The sequence below is a fragment of the Hibiscus syriacus genome, unplaced genomic scaffold (assembly GCF_006381635.1).
Source record: "Hibiscus syriacus cultivar Baekdansim isolate YM2019G1 unplaced genomic scaffold, ASM638163v2 tig00002840_pilon, whole genome shotgun sequence".
Taxonomy (NCBI): Eukaryota; Viridiplantae; Streptophyta; class Magnoliopsida; order Malvales; family Malvaceae; genus Hibiscus; species Hibiscus syriacus.
Window position 1 is genome coordinate 4785617 of NW_024061947.1, and position 11903 is coordinate 4797519.

Consider the following 11903-nt stretch of genomic DNA (forward strand, 5'->3'; position numbering starts at 1 on the left):
ATAATCACTTATATAATATCATATAGCTTATTTTTTGTTCTCTTATGTTTACATGGATCACATAACATATATCATAACATATAACACTGATGCATGTACTCATAATAATCATGAAATCTATATGTTTATAACTATAGAACCATGAAATCAACATAGGAAATAGACTTATCACAAGTCTGATTTCCACAAAATACTATATAATATAGTATGCACTCACCTTAACCTCACATTGTCCAATCAACTGCTATAACTTGTTTTCTCTCTCGATCGATCTTACTCTTTAACTGTTCCGGAACTTGCTTATGTTCAATACCTACACAAATGTACATTTGATACGAATATTAGAATTCTAGACATTTTGAATCAATCGTTAATAACCTAAGTTAAAAATACTTAATTCACATTTTTACTTTGAATAGTATCGGTACCCCAAGGTATGGTACCAATACTTCCCTTACTATGGTATCGATACTATGCTGCAGTATCGATACCTTATTCCGATTCTGGAATTCCCTTTTAAAAATGGTATAAGTACTATTGGTATCGATACTACTCCTTCGGTATTGATATCCCTTGAATAACTTATCCATTTTTAGCTTATGGTATCAATATTGTTCATACAGTATCGGTACCCTTACCCCAAATATCATACATTTATCTTTGAAAGTATCAATACTGTATGAACAATACCGATACCCCTTGCCCATAATTCCTTCCTTTAACCCGAAAATTTACCAAGATCTATCTAAACCTTTCATTTTGAACTCCTTTCATACCATTAAGTCCAACTACACTTACTCAAACCATCTTATATCCCTATAACACATCATCATCTTCAATATCTCATCATAACTCTTGTAATCAAGAATCTTACTAAATTTTCAACATTTTTTAATTTTAATTCTAACACTTTATACTTCTTATTCTAACTAATGACAAGTCAAATTTAATCTTAAACTTCACTTACTAACCCTTTCCCACAATTTCACTTAACAACCTCTTATATTAAATCCTCCATAACTTCCTCATCTTTTAGTTTTAAGAAAACTTAAGCTTTCCTTAAAGTATTACCTAAAAAATCTAAACCAAGCTTAATTTAAATCAATAATCAACTGATATGAAACTCACCTTGACAAATGTGGTTCACGGTTAAAGTGAAGAATAAAGATGAAGAGTTCTCTGGAAATCTTTGTTTTTCCCTCCCTCAAGCTTCACGTGGTATATAAAATAACCAAAACCAATTTGTTTATTCATTTACTTATCAAATGACCATTTCCCATTCCATTCATCCTTCTTTTCCATTCAATCTTGTTTTCCATTTAGTCCTACACAAATATATTCCATTGAAGTCATTGAACTTTTCAATTTATCTAATTTAGTCGCTAAATTTTAGACTTTTATAATTTGGTCACTAACCCAGTGTTTGGGATGTTACATACTCGAAAAGTAAATATACCTTTTAGATACCATAATTTAAGTCGTTGGGCTCAATTGGGTTAGATTTTGGCCCAATTAGCCATCAAAGGAGATTTTTGAATTTCAGAAAAATGAGGAATGACCTACAGTGCAATTTTCCCATTTTAGGAAGATGGAGACTTTTTATCTCTTCCATCTCTATATTCTTTTCATTTGGTTCTTTCTCATTTCTCATTCTTCCATTTTAGAAAGATCTTGACCAATTTTTATTCTTCATTTTCGTCCTAAACTCATCTAGCAACCTTAGTTTAATGAAACAAAGTCTTGATTTAATCCTAGTTAGAGAAAAGTAAGGGTTTTCATCCAAATCATCATGGAAAAGAATATAGATAAGCAATGAGCTCAATTTCAGGATTTAAACATCAAGATAGTGTATTTCTAATCCTTTGGAGTATTAAAGTTTCATAAATTTAAAGATTTTGCTAAGATTTGGTGGTTTAAGTATTTTAGGGTTTACTTTTGAATTCTTAAGAAAATCATGTTCTAGGTGTTAATAATGTATTTTTAATACACCTTAAGACCCTAAATAACTTACTAAAGATTCAAAACAAGATTCAAAACCAAACCAAGTCATTTAAGATGATTTTTGGGTGATTCTCGAGCCCAAATAAACCATTTTTGTGTTCAAGTATTGATAATGGGATGAACAATGTTGATATTGGATGAATTGGGGCAAAAATTAGGGTTTTAATCTAGGAGTATTGATACTCAGAGTGAAAGTATCGATACTCAGGGTGATAGTATTGATATTGGGGCCCTTTTTTGGCAACATAATGTATTTTTGATACTGATACTCATAGGGGTATTGATACTTGACCCTAGGGTATCGATACTACTCACTTTGAATGGTTAGATTTGACCCGTTTAAGGCATGTAAGAGCTAAGGATGATTCAAAATGGTAAGAATTAGTCTATGAGGGACATGATTGACCAAACATACCTAGAAACACTCGTAGGAGTGAGTTACAACAGGCGTAACCTTACTAAGCATAATACGTCGAAATATCTTCAATGAGGATGTATGTATATTGTTGAAGACGAGGATCGTCGGAGAGGATATACTAACAAGCGATACAATAAATAAGTCAGATTCAGTTATAGCGAAAAGTGAGAGCTTCGAGAACTTCAGTGAACCCAAGAAGTGCAAGCTGTCCCTTTCAGTTCAAAGGTTTTGAAGGAAAGTATGATAAGAAATAATTGAGTGTTGTTACTAAAAAATGAACCCGAGTTAGGTATCAGGCTAGCTAGTTCTTTAGACAGTGATCAACAAACTCAATAATCGTCATTGAATCATGAAATGTGTAGAGGCTTCTCTTAAGTTAAAGTGGCTAAAGGGTATTTGGTAACGAACGACCAGAATAAAGCAACTTAATAAATAACAATAATAATATATTAATAAGCCTTCGCATAACGTTTTAGACGAGAGAATGAGTGAGATATCAACTAGTGAGAGGATGAGCTCACTTTAGAAAGTCCAGCTATACTAGGGTATAGTCAGGCTACCTTAATTGCCCTAGTGAGGCATTGTCAGTGCGTGAGGTACTTCAGGAGCTAACTAGGGTGCGAGGCCAAAACTCTCGCAAGGAGTGGGTTAACAAAGTCAATGTTGTAGCCTTTGGGCCTAAAGTATGCATGGGTAGTAATGATTATGAATTGCCTCAAGGGCATAAGGCACTAAAATATTGTTATGTTTTTGCGTAAGTCATAATGTTCTAGGAGAGAGAACGATCGAAATACTAGTAAGTGATGGAGCATTCCCACCTGATTGTTTTGTAAATGATAATAATGACAAGATAACAATGATATAATAATACTATATGGTGATAACCATAAGATCCTTATGAGGTAAGATTTCATAAGACTTATGCCTTTGTTTGTTGCTCGAGAAACTATGCATGACAATCGTCTAAAGTATATATATATATATATATATATATATATATATATATATATGAGTGTGTTTGTGTGTGTGTGTGTGTGTGAAATATCAGGGTATATATACTGCAGTGCTAAGGCACTTTAGTATCAGTGCAAAAACACTTCTGTATCAGTGCTAAGGCACTTCAGTAAATTGATGCCAATGTCAATAAATGTAAATATATATGATGTTTGGTTATGTAGCATGCTTATTGCATTCTGTCATTGTTTGGTATTACGGTTAGAGACCCAATATTTGTATACTCGTGACAAGGCTCTTAGTAGAAGACTAAAGGAAGCATCAACCTCGAACTATAGTGATAGAACTGTCGAATCCTAAGTAGGTAACGCTTGATCTAGATCTTGCATGTACTTACTGCTTAGTACCATGCCTTTAGCATGCTTATGTTTATGAATGTAACACCCCCAACCCATATTAAAAATCGAGTACGAGTCTGATGTGTCACATTGACTTTTTAAAACATTTACTTGTATAAAATAGTGAGTAATCTAAAACTTTATAACATATAACTTATTCAAAACGTTTACAAAACTATTCAGAGCTTATACAATATATTCTTTTGTATACATGCCAACTAGAACTTTATATATAAAAATACATATTATTCACCTCTCTTCTGATCTGACTTTCAGTAAGGAGAACTGACCTATCTTGTTCCACATTGCTCTTCACTCCTCTTGAAACCTACGTGTAAATCACCTACACGCTAAGTCTATGACTTAGTGAGGCAATAAATATATAATGTAAACTATAACTTGTAATCATGCATGAACAATTACTGCTATCACATCATACCCAAACATATATCCATTCATATATCAAATCCACACATGCATATAATTATCTTATTTCCCATCATTATCATATTATTATCATTCATATTTCTATTCTCTTGTTTATATGATCTATTATGTTCATATCATATATCTTATAACATATACAATAATCATTAACACACACATATATATCATATCATATAATTTATATCACAAAACATATATATATATATATATCGCATACATTGTATTCAATGTTATCTCTTATTAGCTCATGTACACCTGTGAGAACTGTAGATATGTGAGTTTATTGAGGTTGTGCACTATGCTATCACCACAGCTCGTAAGGGGTCCCACTAGAGGCTATGAAATTTTGTCCCGAATGACCTATATATTGTATTTGTCCCAAAGGACCACTCCTTAAGAACTATATACATATTCCAGTGGATCAAATCTATCTCAAAAGACCCTGTAAATGTTCCAAATGATACATATAAGTCCCGAAGGACCACGTAGAACCCTCAACTCTTGGCAAGCTAACTATACCTATAGCTCTCGTATCATATAACATAGGCATTTTCACTTATATCATTCCACATATGCACTTTCATATCATATGTCATATAAGCTCATAGCTTCTTTCACATATACATGTAGTCACATAGCTTCTTTTCATATCATCACATAGTTCATATCTTATAATTTGTTTTCCCATGTTCACATATATCATGTCATATGGCTCATATCTTTCTCATGCAATCACATAGTTTAGTTTCACATATGTTCATATATATACATCACATAGCACATACTTCTGATATCATTACATACAAAAACATGTTAACCCATATAATCATGCAACATATACAATAATATGTCACCACATCGACTCATTCACACATATGAACCATAGCAAAAACATACTTCTATCTAGGAATTCATACATTTTACTATTGGAAATAGACTTATCGCAAGTCTTATTTCCCATTAAACATCATATACTAAATAATATACACTCACTTGGGCCTCACTAAGTTCCAATCCACTTTTATGATTTCATTTCTTTCGATCAAATCTTAACTTGATAATCGTTTCGGAACTTGTTCGTGCTCGATATCTATATAATCACACATTGATACATATCAGTATCCAATTGATATATTCTAATCTATCATTTCTTAGACCAAAAGAAATGTCTATTTCAATTTCCCCTTGAAGTGCATCGATACATTCTACAGTACATCGATGCATTCTTTAACATGTGCATCGATGCACTACCCATGCATCGATACACCAATCACCTTCGATATTTTCATTTTAAGTGGGTGCATCGATGCACTAATTACATTCGATGTTTCTTCTTTAAAGAGTGCATCGATACACATTGAATGTGCATCGATACACCTTGCCCATAATTTGCATTTTAAGCCCGAAAACCATCCACTTTTCACTCAATTCTTCTATTTTAAGCCCCTATCATGTCATTAAACTCAATTACCATTACTTAAACCAACTTATATCCATATAAACCATATTTATCTTTCATATCTCATCATGATTCTTAAAATTTAAGAATCTTGCTAAACTTTCAACTTTGTTATTAATCCTTTCTAACTTCATATATCTCTTATTCTTAGTGATGGCAAGTCAAATTCCTTCTCAAATTTCATTTATTAACTCTTTTCCAGAAATTCATCTAAAAACTCATTTTCTTTAATCTCTTCTATATCTTTCATCTTGTTGTTTTAGAACAAATTAAGCTTTCCTTAAGCTTAATTATCATCTAATGATCATAACCCAACCTTAAAATCAATAATTAATCAATAAACAAAGAAACTCACCTTTGAGTCAAGCCTTCACGTATGAAGAATGAAGAAGAGAAGAGAAGAGAACTATGAAACATTTTCTCTCTTCCCACGTGGTTTCCTTATCTTATAAGGAAAATAAAAAAAAATCTTCCTTGTCAAATGACCCTTTTGCCCTTCAATTAATCTAATAATTACTAAGAACTTTTATGATTTATTTCCAAATAAATCATTGAACTAATCCATGGTTCTACTCTAGTCACCAAATTTTGAAACTTTACAATTTGATCACTAACCCGATATTAAGGATGTTACAATGAAATTCTTATGTTGCTCTAAATTAGCAATTATACTGCTGGATCAACCTTTGGATGTTTTCCGGTTTACAGGTCAGTAGCTCGAGCAGTTCGTGGAGCACCATCACAGCAGGACTTCCAACATCTCCTTTAGAGTATTGTATCGTAGTTTTAGTGGGTATATGTATTCATAGAACTTTACTCATGTATTCAACTATTTAAACTCAGAGTCTGTATTATTTTGATTTTAAATTATGTGTCACGAAGCTTCGATTTTGTAAAATGTTTTATATTAGTTATTTATGTTTTATTTATGATACCATTCAGTACGTTTGAAAGGAAAATAAATAGGTTTTGGAAACTGGTTTAGGGTGTTATAGAACGACAACATTGAAAGCCACAAGCGAGATTCTGATCAAATCTAGAATAGAACTTCAACATGATACGAATAGCAAAACAATACCAAAATAATGAACTAGATTCAAACAAGACAAATCGAAAGGATCTACACTATACAACAGCCACAATGACGGTGGAATATCAACAACATTAGAGAAATGAACCAAATCGTCAATTGATGACATAACAACAGAAGGAAAAAAAATTCAAGATCTTTAGGAATAATAAATTGCAACGAAACATAAGGAAAACAACTTTAGGATCTTTATCGAATGATACCATGTGAGAAAGGTGCCATTAATAGCATGGAACAAAGAATGGTCGGTGGCCGGAGTGTGTGAAGAAGTGAAGAAATGTTGTGATTGTATTTGGAATTTAGTTTACAAACACATAATGAAAATATAATATGAGTTTATTATCAATAAAAATTATTACAATTCTGATGTGAAAACCCTCTTCTCAATTGGGTTTTATATAACCCAAATTACCATAAAATACTAACTAATTACTACTAACAAATTTTCAACTAGTTATGGTTACTTGTAACTACATTCCAACAATATATTCTATTTAAAAATTTCTTATTCTGCACTCATTATAGATTATTTTTCAATCTAGTACCATTTTTTGTCATATAGAATAAAGACATGTTTTGTTAGACATAATGTGATGATAACACGAGCACAATTGATTGAGATAAAAGAAAAAAATAAAGATAAAAAATATTAAAAAGCATATGAATACGAGTCAAGAAACGACGTCACGCATATATTAGTCTTATATTCAATTACTTAATAAATACATGTTTAAAATATTATATTTAAACACTAGAAGACTTCCACTTGTGCTCATTTATGTTCATGCAATTAAGTATCTAACACACATTGTACGCGTTTATATTTTTTGAACAAAATTTGTATATATTTTTTATATTTTTTTGCCCATATTTTTCATTTTCTTTTATTTTAGTCAATTGTGCTCATTTATGTTCATGCAATTAAGTATCTAACACACATTGTACGCGTTTATATTTTTTGAACAAAATTTGTATATATCTTTTTATATTTTTTGTCCATCTTTTTCATTTTCTTTTATTTTAATCAGGAGAGTCGGCTATTAAAGTTGCACCCTCAGCAACAGCTCAGGGGCCGATCTTTTAATGGTTTTTAATTTTTCTATTATACTTTTTATTTTTATAATTGAGTCCTTTAATTTTCTTTAATTTGTTTTTATCTTTATAATTGATGCCCCTAATTTTTGTAATCCTACTTTCTATCTTTATAATTAGGGCCCCTAATTTGTGTAATCCTACTTTATATCTTTATAATTGAGGCCCTTAATTTTTTTCAATCCCACTTTTTTACATTTACAATTGATGACACTAAACTTTCCAACCTCACTTTGTATCTTTATAATTGAACTCCTAATTTTTTTCAATTTCACTTTCTACTTTTATAATTGAGACCCTTAAGTTTTTAACCACTTTTTACCTTTATAATTGAGGCCCCTAACTTTTTCAATATCATTTTTACCCCTAATTTTTTTCAATTTCACTATTTATCTTTAAAATTGAAGCTCCTAATTTTTTTTTAATTTCACTCTTTACCTTTAAAATTAAAGTCCCTAATTCTTTAAAAGCTCTAGTAAGCGAGAGACTTGTATGAAGACATTGACTGATGATGTGCTGAGAATTTCAACGAATCTAATCTAGTGAAAGTGTAGAGGTTTCCAAAGACCATCTTCAATAGTATTACAATCCCAGTAATTCAAATGAAAATAACGAACCCAACTGAAAATGTTGAAATACCTACACGAGACGCAGGAGTATAAAAATGTATTTCTGTGTTGAATTACGAGCTAATTTGTCAAATTCGAACATAGATGATGTCTTGCCTTACCATAATGAGCCAAGGACTAGGCGAATTAGCAAAGGGGATTTGGAGTTTTAGCAGGGCGGTGGATTTGGATGTATTGGAGAACTGACAGAGTAGTTATGTGCACAATGTGTCACCCGCGCCACTGGACCCTTCAAAAGAGTCGACTAAATTATCTACCTGTGCGCCTCGCCGAACGAACACTTCACATGGCCCGTAATAGAGATTCCGACAAAACCAATTGAACAAACCAAGGTTTCATTAATGCCCATTCCAATATGGGATGATCAACCTCACATTTTATTATCCTCTCCAGTTAAATTGAACTGTTTAAAATAAGATGAAATTTGATAACAACTGAATTTAAGCATATACAACAATCTCTCTATCTCAAACGCACTGCCACCTTTTCTTATTGAAAAAAGTGTGAAATTGCGATTCAAAAACATGTCGCGACCTATACAATTTTGCTCTTTATTTCATAACCTTCGAAGTGGGAAACTTTGTAAAGAAAACGTGGCCCAACTTTTTACAGAGAAAAAAAAAAGAGCAACAATTCTTCCTTCTCATGCTTTCTTCATTGATTCGTAGAGAAACGAAGCAAAATCATAGAACTCGGTTAGGCACTGCCTTCTTAACATTTAAGCACTTGCAGTTGGCGCGATTGTCACTCAGAGTCTGCAAACGATCATTATTGCGAGTGTAAGACAAATAGCAAAAGTATGGTGTTTGATTCGAGGTGATACAGGACAAAACCAAGATATAATTGAGGCACAATCAAATATGATTTTGGAGTTGGAATTTGTGACTTCAGCCAATGGTGATTATTGTTTTTCTAATTTCTCCTCTAACATAACGTGAAAGATTACCCTTTTTGAGAATAAAGTTGTAAATGAGACGAGACAGATCATGAGATATTTAAGTTCAAACCGGTTAAAATTTTGTCAACACTCAAATTGAATATGCTCTATTCAAGGTCGAACTCGATTCGAGTTCTTAACAAGTCGAAACGAGTTACATTATATCCGACTCGAAAAACTCACAAATAACCTAAAAGATAATATATTAAATTTATAACTTTTAAATTAAATTATTAGCCATATTAACTTATATATTTTTAATACAATATAAGGTTTTCAAATTCTTAAAGTTCAAGTTCAAATTCGAGTTCAAATTTGAACTAAACTCGAATTTGAGCTTCAATTGAGAGAAGTCTGAACATGTTCCAAGTTCAAATTTTTTTTGAACTCGAATCAAGCTTCAATTTTTTATTTTGACTTGAGCTTGAAAATTTTAGGCTCGTAGAGTCAAGCTTCAATTTTTTATTCAAGTTCGAGTCAAGCTCAACTTTAAACTTTTCGAGTCAAGTCAAGTTCAGTTTTTGACTAGAATCGTTTATTGCTCTATTTGGGAGGCAAAATACAATTAATTATAGAAAACTGTGCTTTAGGGTGTCCTCTATTACGTACCTTGAACTGTTTTTGAAGCTGCTTAATGTACTCCACAGCCAAATCTAACATGTCTGCTGTGTTTGTTTGCTGCCCCACGAAAACCCCGAAACATGCCATGTCAAATTTAACAGACTTAGATGATTTCAGAACTGAATGTACACACATTTAGGAAAATAAACATCTTACCGTGTCCATGTTTGGGACAAGCTCTTGAAGCTTTCTCATCCGTTCACTGATACGGGTTCTTCTCACCTGAAGAAAGCAATTTACCCTTTATGAAATCTCCGAATTATGTACAAATGAGCAACATTTATAAGCTGCAAAAATATATTACCCTTTCTGCAATGCTTCGAGGATGAGTAGCACAACCACGCTTCGCTCTAATCTTACAAGGGACTGAATCTTGAAAATGTAGATACTTCCCCACCGCAGCCATCTCATTTGAAGTCTTTGGTAGACTCAAATGGTGCGATAATACATGAACACCACCTCCACCGTATCCATTCTATTGATCAAAACAATCACTCATGAATGTAATCTATGTTTGTTGAGTTATCTTGATCATCGAAATGGGACTTAATTGTACCTGGTTATTGGAAAAGAACTCGTGGTCGTTTCCTCGTGACCTTTTCAAGCCGGAGAAATTCTGCGTTAGTTGTGCGGTAGGATTGTTCCAAGAACCGTGGTCGAAGCTATTAGCCCCGATGCTGTCATCACCGGTTTCGGATATCTGCGACAACCTGCTCAGTGAAGAAGGTTGTCTTGCTGTGAAGCTAATATGATTCTTCATTCTGTTGGAAGATGGACTTAATTCCCCAGTCGTACCATTCACCCCACTGTAGTTTCCCAAACCTTTCATGCTGCCATAGCCTGCAATTTATTCAATCAACACAATTTCAGCTAACTTTGGCCAACCCAATGGATTCAGCATACAGCCCCTAAACATTCAGGTTCTGTAGTTTAATTTAAAAAAAATCTTAAAGATTATCAACTTTTCAGATCCCATTTTCCAACACTAATCTGTTCAGCAATAGCACAAAGCCACAATCAAAACTTCCTTGTTTGAATGGGTCATCATCTAAATTTTATGTATCTTCTTTGCTCGTTTTAAAGTTCATATTTAGGGTTTGTGATTGTTTGTTCTATCTAATAAGACAATATTTGTTCTTTTAAATCATTGACAACGTCCATATGCTGTAAATATAATTACTTGAACCAAAACATGTAGAGAGAGCAACACACTTTACTTTAGTACCCCTAAGGTAATGGATTTCAAATTTTTTTATTAAATACACCAATAAATATATTTTTTTTCCATCCTTTTCAATCTTTTCCAATCTTACCAAACAAAACTTAAATGCAAGGGGAAACCATCTACCGCAATAGGACACTGACAAAGTCTTAACAACTTACCAATCAAAGCAATAGCCAAAATAAAGTGATAATATCACAAATGAGAAAAAGAACAATACCATTTTGAACAGATAAGTTGGTAAAAAGCCCTGGCGGCGAGCTACTTTGCCTCACTAGGCCAGAAGTAACCGGCTTCCCTCGACTCTGCTGATCCATACCCACTAAGTCGTATGAGCTATCCATAGCAGAGCTCTGCCTCGGGTACTGAGGCGGCAACCCTGAAAAACTCGGCGTCGAACTTGCATAGCTAACAGCCGCCTCAGAACCAGATTTATCCTCGATTTCACCGTTTCCGCCGCCGCCGCCGCTTGAATTCATGAATCTGGATATATCGAAACCGCCTTTGCTGACTCCGCAATCAACTGTATCGATGGAATTAGCGAGAAGAGAGCTTGGAGCAGAACGAAAACGCAATAGCCCAGGATTGGATTGGTTGTTTTGGTTTTGATAGCTTTGATGGGTACTTGAATCCAT

At 33.0% G+C, this 11903-nt stretch overlaps 1 protein-coding gene across 1 annotated transcript; it reads right to left on the reverse strand.

The window, feature by feature from the left end:
- Nucleotides 1–8956: 8956 nt before the first annotated feature.
- LOC120155348 (transcription factor bHLH130-like) lies at nucleotides 8957–11903 on the reverse strand. The gene is made up of 6 exons (XM_039166923.1): nucleotides 11489–11903; nucleotides 10603–10886; nucleotides 10351–10521; nucleotides 10203–10268; nucleotides 10035–10103; nucleotides 8957–9243 (listed from the first exon to the last, which is right to left on the reverse strand). The coding sequence occupies exons 1-6, from the start codon at nucleotides 11901–11903 to the stop codon at nucleotides 9172–9174; spliced, it is 1077 nt and encodes a 358-aa protein (XP_039022854.1). The 3' UTR covers nucleotides 8957–9171.